Consider the following 23729-nt stretch of genomic DNA (forward strand, 5'->3'; position numbering starts at 1 on the left):
TGAACTGATGCCACAAGTAATTGTGAACTTCTACCTGGAGAGATCTTTCTTTCAGAAATGGACCAGAGGAAGTTAATTACTGGCTGTAAGAACCAAGAGAGAAAAAAAGCAGCAAAGATCTTGCCGAATTTGAATCAAATTAGATTTAGATTTTTTTAAATTTATAAATTAAACTCTAATTTTTTCTCTCTCTTCTTAAACCCCCTCAGCCTCCTTCCTTTTTTTCTCTTCCTTCGTTTTCTTCTTTCTCACCGTTGGAGTCATGTAGTGGAATCAGCCTGCCGGAGTCATTAGAGACCACCACGTGACTCCTTAGTAAGCTCTCTCCCACCCCTCAATTTTAATTTCAGTTTAATAGGTTAAAATAGAAATATCTAATTCGTGAGATTTCGGCTTTGTTAGTGAGTCACGCCGGCTGGCGGCTTCGGATCGTTGTCGCTCCATCATTGGAAGCTTCTTGTCGTTGGCCTCGTGCCGACCTTGGAGCCCTTGTGGCTCTGGTCATCGTCGGCCATGAAGTCGATTACTGTACGCGGTTTCTCCTCCACCTAGCGAGGTCGACGGCATCGCGTGGGTGTTGGCGAGCTTAGGGCGTGGCCAACGAACCATTGCCTGCAGTGGCCGCCAACGTCTCTCTCTCTCTCTCTCTCTCTCTCTCTCTCTCTCTCTCTCTCTCTCTCTCCTTTCGATTCCTCTTTGAATCTAGCCTTCTCCCTTTTAACTTTCGGATTCGGGTCAGGTTGGATCCGAATCCAAGGGACCCGACTTGGTTCCATTAGCTTAATTGGATTGGCTTTGGGCCCAATCTATTTAGGTATTTGGTTGGGTGCGCTCAGGCCAAATGCAACCCAACCCAACCGATTGGGCTTATTTTAACCCAAATTTTAATAAATTATAGAAATTTTTAATTTTTTTAATTTAAAATTATTATTGTTATTTATTATTAAAGGTGGTGATTTTTAGCACGTGAGCTGGAGATTAAGATTCAATTGTCTTGCCTAGACTCATGTGAGTGGGTTCACTCACATACTTATTTTTATTATATTCGTATCTTTGTCAGAACATGTAATTTACTATGTGTAAATTGTTTATTTCACCCTTACGTGCAAATTTAATTGTTATATTTTTTATGTGTATTTAATCATTATACTTAGTGCATCGCCATATCTTGTGCAAATGTTAAATTTTACTTAAAAGAAAAATGAAACTAGTATTGGTACGACTTAGAGAACAGTTCCAGTATAAATTACTTGCGGTTTTCCGTAGTGATTCAAGTCTATCTGGAAGTTTAGGAGAAAATCCTATATCAGATCACTGCGGTGACTTTTTTAGGTGACTCTGGCGGGGTTAGGGAACAGTCTTAGGATGAATGAGAAATTTTCTAAGTGACTCTAACCTCTCTCAATGATTAGTGGAAAAGACAGGGTGTGTTGATCACATAGTGATACCATCTTATGACTCTAACCGGATCAGCTATGAGGAAAAGTCCCGAGCGTCATCTCGAGGTGACTTCTAGTTGATATGGATCCACATGGTATAGACCCATTGAGACAAATGACGGTATGAATATTAGAAAGATGTTAATATATTAAAACTGTGCAAGGCTGCAAGTTATGACTCTCTATTGTTATCATTGTTAGCATTGTTATCATTGTTATTATGTAATAGCATGCCTATTGTAAATTTCTATGTATATCGTTGATCTTAGGTTTTATTTAATACTATAAAATTTTAGAATTTATTTGATTTTCGAGTGGATTCCACTCACTAAGCTATAGTTGTTGGCTCATGGATTTCTTTTTTTTTTTTTTATCTATTTCAGGTAATAGTCAGCGTGGTAACTGAGCGAAACACACCCGGACCCCACTTCCACTTAGGACCTACCTACTTCGTGTATCTCAAGCATATTGAGGTGCATGGTCGGTCATGATTCTGTTCTCGGGTCATGACAGCTACTCTTTTGTAGGAATTCAAGGAGCCCCATAGCCTTCCTTCGAAGAGAACCTAAGATCACGGAGTCGATATTACAGTAAGAGTGAGGACCGACCAACTCCCACCGATTCTAGCATAGATTTGGGAGGATATAGACATGGACTTCATCGACAGGTTACCGGTGGCCTGAGGGTATTCAATCATATCTTGGTAGTGATGGATTGACTATTTAAGTATGCTAACTTTTTAGCCTTATTTCATCTTTATACCGCTTGCATGTTGGCTGAAGTTTACGTGTGTCACGTGGCTAAACTTTATGGCAAGCCGCGTTCTATTTTTTTCGATCAAGACTTGATGTTCTATTATTTTGGTAAGTTTCTTCTCCTCCGTTTATTTATATGCTTAAACTTAGTGGGTAATCCCGCCTGACCTGGGGTCGTGCTCCGATGGCCGCGCTGCAGTTTTTTCCTTCCATGGCATAACTTTTCATATGAATTCAACATATCACTCTCAAACGGACGAAAAATTTGAAGTCCTAAATAGTTGTTGGCAAGGAGCAATATCTCCACTATTTAGATTAAATATTAATTTGTTTCGTTTAGAGACTCAAACAATAACATTGTTTTATGTTCATTGCAATTAGTTTAAATGTAATAAAATAAATCTTCTTCGTTTATTTATTCTTGCCATTGTACACTTAACGTAAGGCTTTGTGTATCTCAAACATATTGAGGTACATGGCCGGTCATGATTCCGATCTCGGGTCGTGACACTGGCTCTCTAAGTTTTGTAGGAATTTGCTATATATTTTAGTTGCTGGATGCTTTAAATGCATGGCTTCCGGCATTTTAGAATTAAGCTGCTACCTTCCTTTTGTTTTTGGAACTTAAGTTTTGCCTTCTGAACATCTTCAAGTATCATGAGAATGTTTCCTAACACTCCTTAACAGCAGGTTGGGAGTTTTGTTTGGGGTCTGTGTGTATATATACACATATATAACCTCTTATTTGTAGTGATACAAGAATGTTTTGAGGGATGCAATGATAAGATGATATTATAATCCTAATTTGTTGGAGGATAAAATTGAAGTTTAGACTAATCTGCTGTTCCTTCCAAAATTTGTTACTGCTTATTATAGTCTTTTAAACTATTTTACATTATTGCCAAGTAAGCAAAGGAAATTTTTTTTAAAAGTTTCTCCCTACTATACTCATATATTTATATATATATTTGGATTCAAATTTAAGAACATTGATACGATATGAGCTCTTTTAACCATTTAACCATGTAATTTAATTAGACCCATTAAGTTCAAATCTCAAAAGATATTGCTGTCACCAAAGCAACTATTAACTTAGGACTATAAAAACTCTTCACCAAAGCAACTCTATCTACTTTATTAGTTAATAGCTTGAAAACTATAACAAAATTATAATATTTTTACTAGGATTAGTAAATCTAATTTTTGACCAAACTATCTCCTCAATTTTTCTTTTTTAATTTTTTTATCTAGTGTACCTCAAAACTTGAATATGATATCAGGTGAGTTGGGAGTGGTTGAACCAGAAAACTACATCCAAGTACAAGTTCTTGTTCGGTTCAACAAATTATGTGTAAAATTGAATATTAGAAATTTCTATATAAGTTGTTAAATTAAAAAATAATTTTTAAATATAAGTCGTTTTCTCAATTTATGTGAAAAATTTTACCCTAATATTAGTAGATTACTTAGCAACATTCAATTTTACATGTAAGTCGTTAGTAAATCGAACAACTTATATTTGGAAGTTATAGTTTGATTCAATAGTTTTGCAACTCACCTGATCTCTTATTTAAGTTTTGAAGCAAATTAGGCACGTGGTAAAAAGAAAAAGTTTGGCGGAGTTAAAATAGTAAAATTAATGGACTTAAATAGCCCTCTCAAATACTTATTTTATATGTCCAAATATTCTTAAAAATTGAAATATGAGATTATGAGCATTTGAAAATAATTGATCTATTCTTCAAATATAAGTTAATAATTGGATCAACGATTTATATAAAAATTTTAAATTCTAAAAAAAAATATATGTAAGTCTAAGTGAGAAATTTCTATATGAGACTTATATTTAAAAATTATTGAACCATAAGTCGCTAATTGAGACAGCGATTTTCGAACATAACCGACCTCTATTAAAAAAATTGAAAGACAAACTTAAAATAATTAAAAAAAAAGGAAAAAAAAACTCCATAAAGTAATATTGGGTACGTCCTGTCGAATTAGATTCCTATGTGTACAACAACGATCTCCGTTCCAAATAGTTTCTGAAGGCAGCTAAAGGATCTGTCACACGTACGAGAGCAAAATATGCTCTAATAATTTATTACCTTAAAATCTACCAACCACGCACGTCTAAGATGTGCAAAAAATAAAAAAGATTTTTCTTTCTCTTTTTTGGAATTTTAAATAATTGGTATTGAAAAATTTTAAAATATTATATAATTGTCGTTGAAATCAGTGGGCTCTTTCAAAAATATTATTTTGTCATGAAAATCTAATTAATTACTATTAAAGTGGAAGTTAAATTAAGAAAAGGACCATTTTGCCTTTGTATAAATTGTTGGAAAATGGTACGAAGGTTGTATAATGTTACCAAATATCATATTATGGAAATTTGAAAATGTGAAATATATATCACTAAATTTTTTTTCTTAGTAAAAGATACAGTGAAATGTATAATGTTACCAAATATCCGACGTTGCGACGGTTGTATATATCACTAAATTTGTTAAGAAATATTCTATTAAAAATTAACAAAAGCAAAAATTTTGAACTTGTCAAAAGATTTTTTTAGTAATTATGATATTCTAAAGAGATAATGACAAATTTTATATTTTAAAAAAATATATAGAGCGGAAATTATGTCAAAAAAACCCTTATATATATATATATATAAGTTGATCATTTTTACAAAACCTTGCTTATAAAGATGTATCTACAAATATACATCCTCCGACATCATTTTAGTATGGAGTCTAGTGAATGTTGGTAGTTGAATTTATTTTTTGGGTACTTTGAACTAATCTAAGAAAAATGGGTGTAGTTATTAGTTTTAATGTGATACGATCCAACAAGGTTAAGCTAGTCGAGTCTAGTTAGTTTAATTTACTTATTATCTTTAATTTTGAATTATAGCAGATAATTTGTATATGGATCTAATCCGTCAAAACTTTACTCTAATAAATATGAGTGGTTTCTTTATCTTTTATCGTAGTCGTTAGATGGTATTTATTTTTATAGAAGCAAATCATAACTGTAGATCCAACCAAAGCACTCATACCCTAACCACTATCTTTCCCCATGAGCCACCCTACTCTACAGCCATCCACTGCCCTCTAACTACCGTCGCAACATCGGATATTTCCACTTTATCCTATTCTAACATCTCTTCACTATTTTATTTGTAACTTTTTATCCTAACATCAGATTTACATCAAGCGAAAACCATATTACATCCTTAACACGTGAGGCTACCATCTAAAAAAAATCTCAGAATTTTATTACCTCTAGGTCAGTCTAGATTTGGTTTGTACAATAGTATCAGAACTGACGTTCCTCAAATGATGATTAACACTAAGGGAGATCGTGGCCATTGAGGATAAGGAACTCATCTCCACCCCTCTAGAAGTTTCTTCTGCGCCACCAGCACTACTAGCAACACCGCTGATGAGCCACTAGCGTGGGCAAAGGCATTTTCTAAAGAATTTTCTAAGGATGTCGCTAGATCCGCCGTCGAGAGCACTAAGAGGATGGAAAGGGCTATCTAAGCCTTGGCGGCAGCCCTCTTTACCTAACATCACCCGGCCGCAGCGAAAATAGCCAACCAAGGACCTTATCCTTAAACTGTGAGGGAGGGGACGAGGTGGCCTAAACCGTAGTAGCCTCAACCCCTCCTCTAACCACAGTGGACGCGCCACCATCCCCACGCCCTTCTCCCAACCATTGCAAACCTAGGTTTGTCGGTGCAGCGATGCTGGTTCCGAGTTGTCTTCCCCATTCATGATAGAAACTAGGGCCTAAAACTCTAGTTTTCCAATGACAGTGATCTAGGCACTCCTGGCCCAAGCTGTCCACTCTCTCCTCATACCACCTACACTCGAGCCATGGCTGCCATTCATACTAGCATAGGCCAGAGGACCACCATGAACGGTCATTATTGCTGCAGCAAACTTGCGGATGGTGGCAGTGTGTTCAATGCTTCCATGACCACGGTTAGCTTCCTTAGGCCAACTAGCAATCAATGGGGTCATCGTAGTCGCCAGAAACCATCGAGTGGCCGAACCCTATGGTTACCTCCATAGGGAGCTACCCTCTTTATCAAATTGGCTTCGTCAAGGCTTCCCACTAGCAACGCTCCATTATAGTAGGGTCGACGACGCGCCCTAGCTGTTGCTGCTTAGATTGAGCCCGAGTTCAATTTTGGCATTCCACCGCCACTCGCCGCTTCGAGGACCCATCGAATGGTGACTGTCGCTATCTAGCTACCCTGCCCAACCGTCACCAATGCTACTATGGCCTATGGTAGTGCTCTTAGGCCGAAATTCAAATTCAACCCTAGGTTAGGGTTAGGGCAATTGCATGGAGGAGATGAAGTGCATGAATTTTGAGACAGGTTATATTTTTGCCAAGGCCCACATCAACGAACTGAGCTGAATCGGCACGCAGCCCGAGCACGACATGAGCTGGACGCATGAGTCTATGACCCACAAGACAAGCACCGACCACGAGGTCACTTAGCCCATGACGACATGCCATATTTTGGGATCCAAGCTTGGACCGTGAAGCTTAATTTTTTAAAATTTTCAAGAGTAGACTCGGTAGACTAGACCTACATAATGGAGCAATTTTTTAAGCACCATGGCATGCCCGACCACCAAAAGATCCAGCTCACATCATTTCACTTAGAGGGTGTAACGATTAGGTGGTACTGGTTGGCAGAGCGAACTCAATCATTTGAGTCTTGATAGAATTTCACTAATGTGACCCATACTTAATTTGGCTCGATATAGTACAAGGACTTTCAGGCCATGTTGACTGACTCAATTAATAATAGTTTAAGTTTATCGGGAGGAGTTCGAATAGATTTGCAACCAAGTCACCAACTAGTCAGACTCCATATTGAAAAGTATCTTAAATGCCTATCAAATTCTGGTGATCACAAAATGATAAGAGATTAAAACATTTGAAATTTATTATCTTTCCTTAGATCAGCGCAGCAAATGATATACCTCCTTTTATCTAGTTAGCACATAGGAGGATGCTATTTGGACATCAAAATCAAATCCTATGATTTAGCAAATATATGTAGAAAATACTCTGTCGTTAGATCAATTAGTTAAACTTAATAAGTTAAGTTATCTATACTAAGAAAATTATGAAAATACCTCAAACCAAATCATACTAAGAGCATTTTAGTTATTCTAAAAATAAGAGTATTTTAGTCATTTTAAAATAGTATATCTATACTTAAGGGAATATCCTCACGATATTAGTTTAAATCTAATCCAGAATATTTTCTACACATATTCACTAAATTATAGGACTTAATTAATAAATAGTAAAAATATAGGATGTAAACTATAATTATATTATAAAATTATAAATCAATTTCCCTCTACGATATGAACGAATATTAGTTAGCTGACAAGCATCTTATTCTTTCTGAATAACCCCAAAATAGTTTCAGTGCATTCAATGACTACTTTGTCTTTCTAGTTTTTTGTTTTTAGCTTTTACTATTTTAAGTCTGCTCACAAAATATTATATACAAATAAATGAGCTTTAAACTTATTCACGGGACAACTTTTAAGTGACTTTTAGTCCATATATGATACCACATAAGATAATTCGTACATGTATGCAATAATGTTGTCTGAGTTTATGATTATATTTAATATAAATTATTTTTATATGAGCAATTTTAAGTACAATATCTTTTTTTTTTATTATGGGTGCCAAAACCTGTTCGCCTGAGTTAGTGATTTTGTTGAACAAAATTGCTATATCTGAAAAAGAATTTTCTAGGCATGGAATTACCTAGTCTTATAAATCAAATTTAGAATTTGAATATTTAGGTATAGTATTTAGTGAGCATACTAGAATGGTAAAAATTAAAAAAAAAATTAAAAAAAAAAACTCCACCTCTTCCTTCAAAGTCTGAGATCCTAATTGCATGCATATACTCTTTTGTACAATTAGCGAATAAGATATTAGGCTTCAATTACTGTGTCCAGGCTAGAAGCCGGAGTGATACGAGCTAGGTCAGATCGGACCGCTTTATAAGAACATTGGGCTCTATAAATTGAGTCTATTTATCTTTTAATTAGTTTATATATTTTTTCTTATGTAAATGTTTAAAACAAGTCTTGTTAAGTTATGTAAGCTTTAAAACGTAACTCCAATTAAGTCACGTAAGCCTCTAAGATAAATCTAATTAAGTCTTATAAATATCTAAGACAAATTCCGATTCGAGTCATATAAACTTTTAGGGCTAGTCCGAGTATGACTTAAATTTTATCCGACCTCTATATATGAGGGTTTGAGCTCCTTTGTTTAATAATTAAAGCATCTAAACATTAAAAAATTATTATAGTATTGGGTTTATTTTAGGAGTAAGAGTAAGATAATCTAGGAGTAGAAGTAAATTAATCGTAGCCATTTATTTTCTTAGGAATAGATCTAACTTAGAACCATAATTCTACTTCTTAACTCATAGTCATCATTACCTCCACAAGTCACCCTACTATACAATTGCCCACTACTATACTTGGCTCTCTGCCACTCTTCAATGATCACCACAACTTCGGATAATTACCAATTCTAATTTTTCTCTATTATTTTAATTTTTTATCCTAATATCTGATTTACGTGAAACTAAAGTCATTAGAACCATAACTTATGAGATGCATAAAAATATCATAATTTTCTTACTTCTAGATCAGTCCAGATCTGGCTTCACAAAATTAGTATCAAAGTCGGCGTTCCTTAGGTAATAGTTAGCACAATATTGAAGATGATGAATGTGGAAGAAGCAACCATAGATGATCATGAATGCATCTCTGTTCCTATAGGAGTTTTTCCGGTGCCACCACCACCACCACCTCCAAACTCATAGCCACCAAGTCACCCTACTATACGGCCATCCACCACTATCCTTAGCCTTACGCCATCCTTCGACAATCGTCGCAATGTTGAATAATTACCGATTTGTCTAATTTTAATATTTCTCCACATTTTAATTTTAACTTTTCTCTTCAATCCTAAATTCATGTGAAACCAAAATCATTAAAACTCAAACTCATGAAATTACCACCCATAAAAATATCACAATTTTTTTTACTTTCAAATTGATCCAGATATCTTCCGTAACATTGGGATTGATTTACTAGATGAGATATCTACATTTTTTTTTCTGACAAAATCCTTTTTACCTTTTCTTAGTTGCTTTGTTTTGAATTAAAATATATTGAAAATAGTCTGCATTTTGCCTTTATATTTTAACCACCTGGTATATAGTTATTTATCATTTGATCACCATATTTTTATTTAAATATCTCAAAAAGATTCTGAGTTAAATTTAAACTAACAGCAATAACAAAGGGAATAGAAATTTTTTTCACTTTTAAAAATAAAAATAAAAATTATCCCTAATTTAATCTCGTCACCAATTCACTTTTATACTTTTACCTTAACCTTAAAAGAACTTACTTAGGTGTATTAAGATTATTTTGTATCAATTGTTAGTTTAACTCATATAAATTGTAACGGACAGTCAAGAAAATACTTATATATGTAGATATTAATAATAATAAGACAAAATATAAATAGTTTTCAATAAACCTCTCTAAATTTAATTACTTTTTAGGCACTACTATCGGATAATCTTCAAATACTTAGAGCATCTCCAACCGGGCTCCAAAACTCCAAAATTGGAGCCCGGTGAAACTCCAACCGAGCTCTAGTATACATAAATAACCCGCATAATTCTTATATATATATATAAAAATAAAAATCAATTTACAAATCGATGCACTGACCGCATCGAATAGCACTGTTTGAATCGATCGACACAGATTGGCTCGCACCGAATCTTTCGCTCGATCTAGGTTTTCCTTGTTCCTATTCTTTTCCAATTAAGACTTACTCCCTTTCTTAAAAAGGAAATCCTATGTTCATGGATGCAAAAATTTCTCTATATTGTGTGTGAGTTGTAAAACATTCAAAACCCATGAAGAAAATAACTCCAATCACATTAATGAAATGCCCTTTTCACATGGCTCCACACAACTTGGCATCACATGCTCACCTCCAATTCCAAAACAACAACCAGAGACCAAGACAAAGTACACTCCATTATTTACTTCCTACTTACTAACAATCCAAATCCTCCACTAGCCCATAGGTCTAATTAAAACAAATAAATAAGAAAATTTATCAAAAAACACCCTGTAATTTGTGTTTTGTTATAAATGAGTTAAATTATCAAAAATAATCTTTATACATACCCATTCACTTTACTATGGAATAAGACCAATATTAATATAAACTATTCTATTGTTTAGTTAAATACTAATGACTATAATAATGAAGAATAATTAATTTGTATTGGGAATTTGTGATATTTTAAACTAAAATTAGAAAAAATTAATTTTTAAAAGAGGAGAAAAAAATATATTAAATTAATATATCGAAACAAGCTAAGTTATTATTTAATTATTATATTAAATAAATTCGTTCATTTAAGAGGAATGTTGTTCTTATTCTATGAGTTAGATACAATAAAATAATAGTAATATTTTAATTTTTAAAATAACTAAAATGCTTTAGTATGGTTGACGATATTTTTATAATTTTTTTTAATTTAGGTAACTTAACTCAGAGATTTTATTAAATTTAACTAACTGATCGCTAGTTATTTTCTACGCATATTTACTAAATTATAAGACTCGATTTGTAAATAATAAAAATATAGAGTATAAAATTATAATTTTATTAAAAGGAAGGGTGTTATATGCAAATTTCCCGAATTTTTAAAAGTAAAAAGTCTTCTATGTTTTTGGTGATAGCGTCTTAATGTAGATAAAGATAAATGTAGGATGTTTCCGATAAATTTTCTTTAAAAAAATATTTACTAGATTCGGGGCACGAGAGATCCACCTCACCGAATACAATCATAGACAAGATGACAAAGTCAACAGTGCAAGTTATTTTTAGGATATTAATAAGCATCTCCGAATCCAAGGAATTAAATACCACCAACTCTCATCAATGAGGCGGTCGTATGCGGACCGCATCCGTGGATGGACGGCTGAGATCTTCCTCGCAGGATGTGTGTGTAGATTTTCTCTTCGGTGTGGTGGACTCGTACGGTAACTGCTTTGGGTTTCCGTTGGCTTCTTCCTCCCAGCCCAAGCAAGACATGCAGAGCAGCTTTCTGACATGGAGGATATTTGACCCTTGGTTTTTAGCTACAACTACGACAATGCCACCGGTCACAGTTTCCGAGGCCAGCATCTTGCGGGAAATCCCACCACCATACGATTCCTCTCTCTCAAGGCCAAAAAATAATAGGATGTTGTCTTTTGGGTCCTCTCATTGACGTTATTTACGGCTTTGCCACCTCATCTCTAGTCTCCAGCTTAGAAAAGTGAGTTCTTTTAGGGGTCTTGGAGGGCAGAGAGCAAATCAGCGAAGGGCTGCATTGTTACTGGTGAGTGCAGTGGTTCTTCTATAGAGGTTTTAATCTTTCTAGGTTTGGTAATGGTGGAAGGTAATCTTTAGAATTTGGTTGGTCTTTCTTTGGGTGATCTTGGTGTGTATTTTTTTTTTTCTCTTTTTTTGTTTCAAATGGTTAATAACTTTTCAAATGGAGGGAAATGGGCATGGTACATTACCTTTTTCTTACCATTATGCCTCTTTTTTCTTGCTCGGTTTACCGAGTTATTCTTGTGTGATTGGGCAAAATGTGGAGGAAGTGGACTTTCTTTTATGCTATTTCTGTCAATGGAAGTTTAGTCAACTGGACCATTATGTTATTTTCCCCCTTCTTTTTCCCTTTTATTTCTTTGTAATGTCATTAGGAGGGGGGTTCTTTACTGTCTTACTCTTTGATAGAGTAAATACTGGTATTTATCAAGTATTTGTCTTCTAATAAAAAAAAAATCCAATTTTGTCAATGGTGTTGAGATTAGTCTCTTGTTTTAATGAATTTTTCTGAGATGAGTGTTTGAATTTGACATTGCAAAAGGTTTATATGATTGCATGCAGATCTAAGTTGCCACTATTTGGCCGTGTGATGGATTCAAGCTGGTTCCTGAAGGGAGATGATAGTTCAATGTCTCCTTTGAGCCATATTTGCTCCAATAAGTAGGAACAAGAGGTATTATTTTGCAATAATGTCTGACGCTAGGCGGCATTCTGTAGATGCTCCTCTTTCAAAAACTCTAGTGGCACTCAAGCGAGTTCGGTCCCTGAGGGATCCAGCTACCAATTCATTGAGCAAATATGGTGCAATCTTGGAACATATGAACTGGGAGACTTATTCTGGCAATGGTGCTATCTTGGAGCTAAAGAAATCTGGAGAGGATCATCTTAATGAAGAAATTAGGAATCACAGAAGTAACATGGAGTTAGATCATAGCCCTAAAGTACCCATTCCTAGAAACACCAACTCTAGAAAGCCTTCGATGGTCAAAATTAGAGGCTTACATCCTAGAAGAAACAAACTCGTTCATAGAGTACGTCAAGACCGGCCGCCCAAATCAGTGGATTCTACTTGTGTTAGGCATTTTGAAAACCACGTCGAAGAGGAAGTAAATTCTTACCAAGAACCAGAATTTGAGTCAACGGAGAGGAGAAATGCAACAGTACCTAAGAACTGTCGTGATGCTAATTTTAGGAAACCTTCTGCTGCAACGAGCCGTATAGGAAGCCCGTACATGTATGCGAATGATGCAAACACAAATCGTTCGAGGCGGAGCACCTTTGGGCTTGGAACTGAGGACACCCGAATGAAATCCAATGATGTTGTTGGATCAAATTTTAGTGGGTGTGGAATAAGTTACTGCTGGTCAGGAACACCAAAATGCAGGGATCGTAATCTTTACTCTGATAGCGAAGACCAGGAATTACCTCTGCTATCTGCAGAGGGAACAGACGCTGCTTATAGAGATGCTGCTCCATATCCTGAAACTCCACGGAGTTTAAGCCAGAAATTTAGACCTAGATCTTTCAATGAGTTAGTTGGATTGAATGTGGTAGCTCAATCTCTTTCATATGCTTTATGCAAAGGAAAGGTTGCTCCAATATACCTGTTTCATGGTCCTCGAGGTACAGGCAAGACATCAACAGCACGGATTTTCGCAGCTGCTTTGAATTGCCTATCTCTGGAGGAACAAAGGCCTTGCGGATTGTGTAGAGAATGCATGCTTTTGTTTTCTGGAAGGAGCAGAAATGTGAAAGAGATTGATGCTGCAAAACTAGACCGTTCGGACAGGGTTAAGGCCCTGATTAAGAGTGCTTCTCATGTTCCCTATTCCTCACACTTCAAGATCTTCATAATTGATGAATGCCAGGTGTTGCGGGAGGAGGCATGGTCTGCCATTTTAAAAAGTATTGATGATCTATCCCGGCATGTTGTGTACATCATGATCACTGCTGATCTAGATGAGGTTCCCCGCAGTTCTGTATCACGATGCCAGAAGTACCATTTTCCAAAGATAAAGGTTGCTGATATTGCCTACATGTTACAAAGAATCTGTATAGAAGAAGGGTTGGAGTTTGAAAAAGACGGGCTTTACTTCATTGCTGCTAAATCCAATGGTTCTCTTCGAGATGGAGTAACTATGCTTGATCAACTTGGTTTGCTTGGCAAAAGAATCACAATATCTCTTGCACATGAGCTTGTAAGTTATCATCATTAATCCTTAGTGGGGTTGAAGATATATCTTTCGTTAGAATTGTTGTTCATCTTGCGTATTGTCTTTTTCAGGTTCTCAGTTCTCATCCTTTGTTCTTTATTTTTTGCTCTTTTGCAGATAGGATCTGTTTCAGATGATGAGTTGCTTGAGTTGCTGGATCTAGCACTGTCCTCAGATACTTCTAACACAGTAAGACGGGCTAGGGAGCTTATGGGATCAAGGGTTGATCCTCTGCAGCTAGTATCTCAGATGGCAAATCTTATTATGGACATTCTTGCAGGACGATGCCAATATGGACTTTCTGAAGTCAGCAAGAACTTTTTCGGAAGATATGCCTGTCTGTGCCCTTTCGGATAGCTTGTAACTTCTTATAGTATACTTATGATGAATGATACTGAATTGACACACTTTTTCCTTTTATTGCCTGTGTTCAGATTGGGTCTAAAACTAAATCCTCTTTTTGCTGTCTTTTCATGCAATTTCTCGTAACTTATAGAGTTAAATAAATCTTGTTATTAGACTCGAGCTCAAATTTCATGCATGAGTAAGAGCATTTTGTGTAATGTAACTTATAATTTATTTATTATATCAGTGCTCGACATTCAGACATAAATGTCATTTTGCAGTCAACAAGAATCAATTTGTATTGTAAAACCATTTAGATGCATTAGTATGAAATCTCTCTTTTATCACCCCTAATTGGAGCTTTTGATGTTTATCATTTCTAGGAAAACAAAGGAGATCTATTTCTTTTCCATTAATTAAGCAGACCACAAAATCAAGTCACACAATGAGCTAAATGCGACCTTTTAAAATTATGAAGAATAACTCATTCGACCTTCTCATTTCCTTTTTGGAATCTCACCTCCATCTGTGATGTGTTGCGATTAGTAGTTCCCTCTTGTTGGTGAACCCTTCAATTCCTCTTCATGTTTGCTTCCATTTAGCCTCTACACACGGTCTATTTTCTTCAAGCCTTCAGAATGCTATACTGCACTTTACTACTTTAAACTCTGAATAGGAACTTCTGAAGAACTCAAAGCTTAGATGTTAGATTTATATGATATAATCATGTCATATTAGTATATGTAGGCTAAATGCTTTATTGGTTTGAATTAGTTTCTTGTTACATGTTAATAATTAATTAAGACAACCATTTTACAAAATCCCCAAAAATTGTTTCTTATTGTTTACTAGGCATCCACCAACATATTATATATAATCTTTTGATTTGCATGTTGATGCATGCAAATTTGTTAAGTCATCTCTCTTTGAAATTATGCATTGCAGTTTATGGTACACATATTCAAGTGCACAATTTGTTGCTCGTTCTTATTCTTGATGTGTAGGTACATGCCCATATGCTTGTAGTTTATATTTCTTTTTTAGGTCGGTTCTTATTCTAATTTGTTTATTTGTGCAGCACAAGAGGTTGGAATGCAGAAACTGAGGCATGCTCTAAAAATACTTTCTGAAACTGAAAAACAATTGAGGACATCGAAGAATCAGGCAACATGGCTTACTGTTGCTCTTTTGCAGTTTAGTACTGGAGAATCTTCTCCTCTTGTGGATACAAATGACTCACAAGAACATCGAAGAACATATGTGCGAGGTACGAGTATCAAAATTTTCATTTATTTACCAGAGTACTATTTGTCCAAGAGTACGTGTGAGTGTGTCTACCAAGAAAGAGATAAAGAGACGGTGAGAGGAATTTCTAACATCTGTTAGAATTTCTTAAAGGCACATATGTTTCAGAATTTCAGGATATCAGAGATAATTACTAATTATTACTTATACATATCTATTGATATAAAATGCAGATGACTGGGCATCAAGGGGGAATCTGAGCAGTACAGTTTGCTACTCATGTAATAACAACAAATCCAACTGTTCAGAGAGACATTGCAGAAGGCTAAAGCTTGAGAATATATGGCGGAGAGCCATTGCGAAATGTCAATCAAAGTCATTTAGAAGTTTTCTGCGGAAAGAAGGGTGTCTGTCATCAGTCCATGTGACTGAAGGTAATCCAATCAACACATTTTCTTTTCTATTTCTTATTCTATGGTCAGTTAGTAAGTAATCTTTGATTATATTGGGAATCCTCCAAGAGGAGGTTGGGTCATCCTTTCATGATTTCATCAAGATTTGTGGGGTGGTGCTTCTAGCTGTCATTGCTCCCAAACTGAGCCGGCATTGATACTAAAGTTTCTGTGAGCAACATCATTGAGCACTCTTACAATGTATATACTATATCCATAACGTAAATGGTACCTCTGCATTTAGTACAAGATATCATTATAATGTGATTTGAACTCAAATGTCAATATTTAAAATTGAATGAAGAAAATTTGAAGTGCACCAGTTACTACTTACTACTAGATAATTACTACTAGATAATTACTGTCGCCATATGCTAATGCACCATTCAGGTTCCCTAGCAACTCAGATGGGATGTTGAATACCTAGTTAATGGGAGGACTTGTATATCAAAGGTTTCTAAGATGACTTCAGTGTTGTGATGAAGTTCTAGTTGCATCTAAAGAAGAATTTTCCTACTCTTGTTATACAAATCCACAGTTCTCAAACTTCAGTACAAAATGAGATCCTATTTGAGTTGCTTTTTCTCACAATAATTTTGTTTTCCTTCTAATATCTTCTAAAAATGGCCAATTATTATTTGTACAATATAAGCCCTAGTTCATTTTCAAGAATAACTTTTTCCTAATTCCGAAATACAATTTTTTATTCCATAATAAGAGCTGAACATCATAAGCGCTATTCTAGAATACGAACACTGTTTAATAAATTACATCTTATACTACACACTAATCTAATTATTAATTTATCCTTGATATCTATTATATTTATCTACTTTACATCAAATCGAAGAGTATTTATCATAATTTTATATAAAAGGATACAGTTTTTTTATTGTTTCCTTCACTTTATATCATATCAAAAGTAATTGTTACACTGTTATTCCGGAATACAAGTGAACATAGAAATAATTGTTCCTAGAATAAATTCCTTATTTTGGTAATAGTAAATAGGAATTGTGATTCCTATTTCAACCCTATTATATTCAATTCAGGCTTTTTTGTGTTTTTGGACTTGATTGAATAACAAGAAGTTTTTACTTTTTAATATCGATTTTTTTAATAACTTCAGATCTGGCAATAGCTGAAGTGGGATTCAGTCATACTGATCATCTGACCAGGGCAGAGAAACTACAAAATATAATTGCAAGTTCACTTCAGCATGTGCTTGGATGTAATGTAGAAATCAGACTTAAACTTGTACCAGCACCAGTGAGAAAAGATGCCAAAGTGAAGAGGCAATCGTTCAGCTTGTTGAGCTGTTCTGGTAGGAAGCAACAATTATCAGATTCGGCCTTGACTGATGGAGAGGAAGATCAGATGTCTGCAAAAGGAGAACCATCCTTCAGAGTTTATTCATCTAATCATGGGAAGCAGCTATCACCATTTATTCAGCAGTTGGATGTTGCACATATGCAGGAGGCAAGCTGTTTTCATGATATAAAAGCAATCACTCCTGGAAATGAAGATACTCAGAGCACTGGAGCTGTGACATCTGATATATCTGTATTACATAATACAACAAAAAGATGCAGACTGGAAAAGGATTCTTCAAGGAAATTAGGTGAAGAGGATCAATATGTCAATGTTCAAGAACCTGAAATTCAGCCAAGCTGTTTTGCTAAGACGCTGAAACTTCAAAGAAAATTCTTTTCATCTGATGCTACTCATACTATTTGTTTGAGGATCCAGCCACATAACAAAATGGATTTGTCCATACCTAAGAAGGGAGCATTTGAGACATATTTTCGCACGTATGAACCTTACAACCAATGTTCAAGATCAGACTCGCAGTTTACCTACAGTTCAAGAGAAGAGAATGTGTAAGCGATCTCATTATTTGATGTTATTTCTAGATAAAATATTCTCTAGTAACCTTGATTTATAACGTTGGGGAGTTTTGTCCGAAATCGGGATATTTCACCGAAACATTTTGCGTTTTGGTCCTGTCCGACCTGAAACAACTCTATTTTAAGTTGGATTTGACTTGAATCCAACTTGTACCTAATTCAATATCAACCTTATTGCTGAAATGCTATTGGATTTTGTGTAATGCATTGAGAAATAAGATAAATATGACTATTTACCAAAAGAAGTACAAAACTAATATAAAGAAACTAGAACTGAAATCAACTAAAAAGTTTGAAGTTGACTGAAATTTTCATTTCCTTAACCAAGACAAAACCCAAACTGAAATCGAAACTTCAAACTATGGGCAAAACTAATGGGGCATGAACTAGATAAATGAAACCTTAGTGATTGGTCACTTAGTATTATCTGGTTATCAGATTCACAAATAACCTAATGAAGATTAGGAAGAAACGAATGATCTTGTAGCTTCTTGTTATAATGCCCATTTTCTTGATATATAATCATCAATTAGGATGTGAGCAAACATGGTAGCCTTGATCTCTTGACAAGTTGACCTTTTTAGTATATCCAAAAGTAAATGCTTAATAATTGACAAGCATAGTGACAATCAAAATAGTAGCATAATGGGACTTAACTAGCTTACACAATCTGGAAATCTCTTGATAATAGGATAGATCAGCAGGACATATATTGTATTCTAAATACAAAAGTTCTCTTAAGTCAATCTTCCCATTTTTATATATGCTTACTGATAGAGTACCACTAACCTGGGACTTGTATAAGATATACACTTTTCATTAATAAAGTATAATAGTAATGTAATTGAAAATATGTTCAAAGATTAAGTTTCCTAATTTGAGAATACTTGCTTGACTTTCCATTATCATATCAAGCATGACTTTGCATGTGACTTTTTGGTGCTAGCACAAAATGGATTCTCTAGGTTGTTCTTAACTTTCTTCTGATAGATTTTTACTGCTATAGGTCTATCTGCCATTACTAATGTCCATAAAGAAATGTACATTGATGTGGATTCTTATGTTGACAGTTGTGAAATTTGGAGTACTTAATGACATCAACTATTGTGTTGTGCTGTTGTAAAAAATATTGTCTTTAAACACCATTCAATGATGCCATATTATGCACCTCCTCTTGAATAATAAGGAAAAGAACTTCTATTAGCTTCACATTCATCTGATTCATCTGTGCTTATGAATTGAACTAAAAATTCACATTCCAGTGCTGCATAAATATGCATGCATCAAAGTGCTACTAACTACCACATAACTACAGTTTGTTATTTCTCAAGATCTAATAAATGGCGGTTTAATTTTATGAAGGGAAACTTTCTTTGGATACCCTGTTTGATTGACTTATTCTCTTTGAAAATTGAGTTGAGATAAAGTTTCTTTTAGTTAGTCCCATTTGGTAGCTTATTCTTATGTTACTTTGTTTTACTAATGGTGCTTCTATTAGATGTTTCTTACACATTATCAAAATAATTATTTCAACATTACTGACTTTTCCAGCTATAATTTCAATTTCCTCTACAGATCAACGAAAAACTCAGGATTTGGCTCAAAGTTGTTTTGTTGGAGAACTCCCAAGAATATTATTTAACAGGTACTTTCCGATTTCTGTCCTATCCAACATACAAAGCACATAAAATGTTGATGCATGGTTTATCTGAATTCAAAAATCTACCCCTTGTACACTTTTCATACTGTTAAGAATATTAAAAGAAAAACTATTTTTCTTTGAGGGCTGGTTTAGTTTGAGTTCAGAGTCTCTGAACTGGTCCGGGGAATCCTAACCTGATTCAGTAACTAAATATTTTTTGATCTTTTTTATATCTAACCAAACTCGCTTTTAAAAAAAGTAAGACTAAGAAATAATATCAACTAATCAAGTTCGGAGCTTAGACTCAGACCAAACAAAGCCAAGTATCTCAAGTTCTTATAGTAACTAGTGATATAACACGAACACATTCTAGTCCAACTAAATAGTTGAGTTTTTTTTTTTTTTCAAACATATCAAATTCTATTGAAACATATTGATTTAAGAACATGGAAAAGGACAATCATGGCCCTGCAATATTTTGTACATATGCTGAATTCTATTAAAGCATAATGATTTAAGAACATGGAAGAGGACAATTAGTGTTTTGAATAGCGGCATTGGCGGTCGCCATGGCATTCGCCAAGGTAGGGCGGTAAACGGGCCGACCAGCCATTCCTTCTAGCATTTGTTCCTGGTGGTCTGCCTGCTTGGTAGCCCGCCTAAGCGCCAAAAGGAGCTAGGTGGGCCGTGCGGCCTGATAAGGCAGGCTAGCAGTTCAGCCCGCTAACCCGCCTTATCGGGTTAGAAACTTAGAAACGGGTTGGAAATGGATCAGATTATCCACTAAAAATAACTAATGATTAACTATTATATATAAAAAAAACTCTCCTCTTCTTACTCTCTCTCTCTCTCTCTCTCTCGCTAAAACAGTAAAGCCTTAATCCTTAACCCCTCGTCGATCGTCCTCTCCGGCTCTCCCTTCCATGATTGACAGCGACCAACAATGAGGTAGCTAAGGCGGCAGCTGGCGACAGCGTGTGGCAACGACGACAAAACAGATGACAATCAACGGCGGAGATATGATGTCTGCAGTCTTCTTTCCCTCTGTCTCTTACTCAGTCACTCCCTCACTCAATCACTCTTTCACTCTCTCCTCTCTCTCTCACAATCCCACTTTCTTAGTCTCACAACGAACTATTTTTTTATTTTCAATTCTGTCTTAATCTTTTATTTCTTAATTTCTTAAAACTTGATCTGTTATGCTAGACAATTAGAAAAATCAGAAATTAATTGAAGTAATTATTTGTTGAAGAAATTAATTGAAGCAAATAAGTAATTATTTGTTAATCTATTGAATTATTTTTTACATTTTTTCTTAATCTGTTAATCACTTAGTTTGTTAATTTGATTATGTATTTATATTATTTCTTGTGGACATGATGGTTGTGAACTTATTGCGATTATGTTATTTAGTATTTTTTGCCCTATTAAATTTTTTGTGTATACTATATTGGTTACAACTTACATATAAGTGTATAATATATATTATATATCTGTGTTATATATGTTTATTTATTTATTTTTATATTAAAAATGCTAGATTGCCTTGTCACCGCTCGTCACTTGCGGCCGCCGTTCAAAATATTGAGGACAATCATTAGCATGTACAAACTCTGAGATTTTATGCTAGAATTGTTTCCACATGGACCTGTAATATTTTGTACATATATGGCCTAGACTAGAAAGAGAAACTTGTTCGTGTGAAGCAGCCAGCAAGCAGCCAAAAGAGTGCCAGGTGGACTATTGTGTAACCTATCCACCTAAAAGGACATTAGGGTATTTCTCCAGGTAAAGACCTAGGTTCTCTAGAAAGTAGGATCTAGATCTATTACATTGTTAGTTATATACCTTTGTATTTTATGGGACGTGAATGGAAATAAACTTTGACATCTTAATCGCCCACATTACTGTATAAACTTCACGTTTTGTCTCTTTCCACTTTGAAAATTTAGAAACCCTAGTAGATTGATCTATCCCATGCATCAATATGATAATGAGAAAAATAAAGTGTAAAACATGCACTCCGAACCCAAGATATTTATGTAAAATATCCCCAAAAAAACTATGGATCTTATCTAGAATGGAACCAATTACTAAAATAATTGTAGTAATTACAATATGGACTTACAAATCGCTTGTTGATCCTTACGACTATATATATAAGGTTTTGCTCTCTCAAACATGCAATCTACTACTTTCCCTGGTTAATTTTCAACCTCAATAACCCTCGAGGTTGATGCTTCCGTTTTAGTGAACCCTGAGACAGAACCCTTCACAATATGGTGAAGATGGGATTTCTAAGAAAATATTTCAGCACCTTCTATTGCGGAGTCTCCCAAAACCATGGTCTTGATCTCTTTAAAACTTCAAAGTGGAGTCTCCAATAAGACCAAAAGAGATAATCTAGGGTTAGGTCTCAAGTCTTTATATAGTTCCTCTAAAGTGTGCAAATTGGCTTTAGAAGAATCACTAATTTGTCAAGGCATTCGAACACCTGAAGGTGAGTTTGAACGCAAGATGCTCTCAAATGGTACGAACCATCTACTAACACCTGGAAATACAAATTCTTTATAGGTGATTCTAATCATCTGCTAACACCTGACAATAAAATTTCTGTCATATGAGTTCCTAAGTGGTTCTAACCACTGCACTAAGACTATATTTTTTTTTTCTTGCAAAATAACCGTATAGATTTAATACAATTTGTCAATTACAAATAAACAAATAAAACCTTACACGCTTTATTGACACTAATTGTTCTCTTGTCTTGTCATTCTTCTTTCTTCTTTTGTCTGATGACTTGAATGTTGTCATTCAACTTTTTGAAAGTTCTAAACCCACTTGGACCAACATATCTCAGGTTCATAAACGTCCCAGGAGAACTAAACAATTAACATTTTGGGGCATCTAGCTACCCTCCTGTAGGTCCTTTTTTTTCTCCTGCCTAACTAATTTACGTAATTTCCCGTTATTTTAAGAGGATTTTGGTCTTCTCATGATCTGTGGCTAATTGTCTTTTATGTCAGATTCTTTGGCACACAATTTCTAGATTTCCTTCGGCTCCACCGCTGATTGGAGCTCAATTTTAGTTCTTAGGGAGCAACTATCAACGCCACTAAAAGTTTTCCTTGAACTAACTTCAAGCCTTAACTATGTTTGGGCTAGATTAATTATGGAATCATCTTAACTATGTTTTGCACTTAAAGTGTAACTTACTGAAACTTAGCTCTAATGTGTTAATTCAAATTATCTCAAAATATAATTTAACTGCTTGAAGATTTAACAGAACTCAAATTTTCAAGTAAGAATTTGAGCTCTCTTTTTCTGTATTAAAAACTCGCAGATAAGCACATAATGTCAGTAATTACTAATAACTCACTGATCAGGGACTATTATAAGGAGAAAATAGCAAAATTTCAGTATGCCTTTGCCTAGAACTTCTTTTTTTTCCATTCTTTATTGCTAATAATTCCACAATCGTAGGAGATAAATGGTTGCTTATTGAACAGATTAGAGATGAGATAAAATCCTACATCAAGGTTAATGACATAATAGGAAAGGGCAATTTCCATTGGAAGTTGATGATAACCTTGCTTTAAATCTGTTCCTTTGCATCTTCTTTGTCATCATTAGACATGAAAATACTGTTAAGCTGTCTGGTGGCATGTTTAGCAAACATAAATCTATTAATCTATCCTTATCCTCCATTTCCATCTGTATGCATCTCTTTTCAGGTTCTCGGCTTTGGGAAAATCATTGTTTTAGTGCAGATCACAAGCCAGAATTGCCTTCATGCAGCTCCGCAGATATCAAGAATCTTATTACAGCATAAGATCATCCTGGAGATCTTCATTTACTGAAACAGATTACACAAGTGAACATCGCCGCTCAGACATCAGCCGTCACTTGGCGACGACCGCTTTAATAGTTTTAGCCTGTGCTCTCACAATAAATCTTGATGTCTTTCACCTCAGCCACTTGATGTATACCTAGGGTTTTCTCTCCAGGAAAATTGACAGGATGGATGCTCATGAAATTTGGCAAGTAGGTTGATAGATGGTCACACGAATGATCTACTGCTTCATGCAGTCAACAATTAGGCTTCGTGTTGTCGGATTTTTCTGATCATTAGGGTAGTTTGATTATTGTAAGTTAATTTATTAGGAAGAATGCTTGTTTATATGAATGCTCAGACCCATGTACAGTCCTGTCAAGCAAATTTTGTATTTCAGTTCCTTATTACTCTTC

The 23729-nt window shown here is 34.9% G+C and overlaps 1 protein-coding gene across 1 annotated transcript; it reads left to right on the plus strand.

The window, feature by feature from the left end:
- The first annotated feature begins 11542 nt into the window (after positions 1-11542).
- On the plus strand, positions 11543-23729 carry LOC140798199 (protein STICHEL-like 2). Its single transcript, XM_073151965.1, has 8 exons — positions 11543-11681; positions 12239-13875; positions 14008-14227; positions 15314-15502; positions 15714-15914; positions 17062-17812; positions 19415-19484; positions 23216-23729. Exons 2-7 carry the CDS (start codon positions 12367-12369, stop codon positions 19479-19481), a joined length of 2937 nt encoding a protein of 978 aa, XP_073008066.1. The 5' UTR covers positions 11543-11681; positions 12239-12366; the 3' UTR covers positions 19482-19484; positions 23216-23729.

This window comes from Typha latifolia, chromosome 11 (genome assembly GCF_019914945.1).
Source record: "Typha latifolia isolate L0001 chromosome 11, TyphaL0001v2, whole genome shotgun sequence".
NCBI lineage: Eukaryota > Viridiplantae > Streptophyta > Magnoliopsida > Poales > Typhaceae > Typha > Typha latifolia.

Bases quoted from the DNA above. Each gene is read 5' to 3' on its own strand.
- LOC140798199 (XM_073151965.1), top strand. From the start codon at position 12,367: ATGTCTGACGCTAGGCGGCATTCTGTAGATGCTCCTCTTTCAAAAACT. The intron at 13,876-14,007 runs GTAAGTTATCAT...GCTCTTTTGCAG, and splicing joins TATCTCTTGCACATGAGCTT to ATAGGATCTGTTTCAGATGA. The intron at 17,813-19,414 runs GTAAGCGATCTC...TTTCCTCTACAG, and splicing joins AGTTCAAGAGAAGAGAATGT to ATCAACGAAAAACTCAGGAT.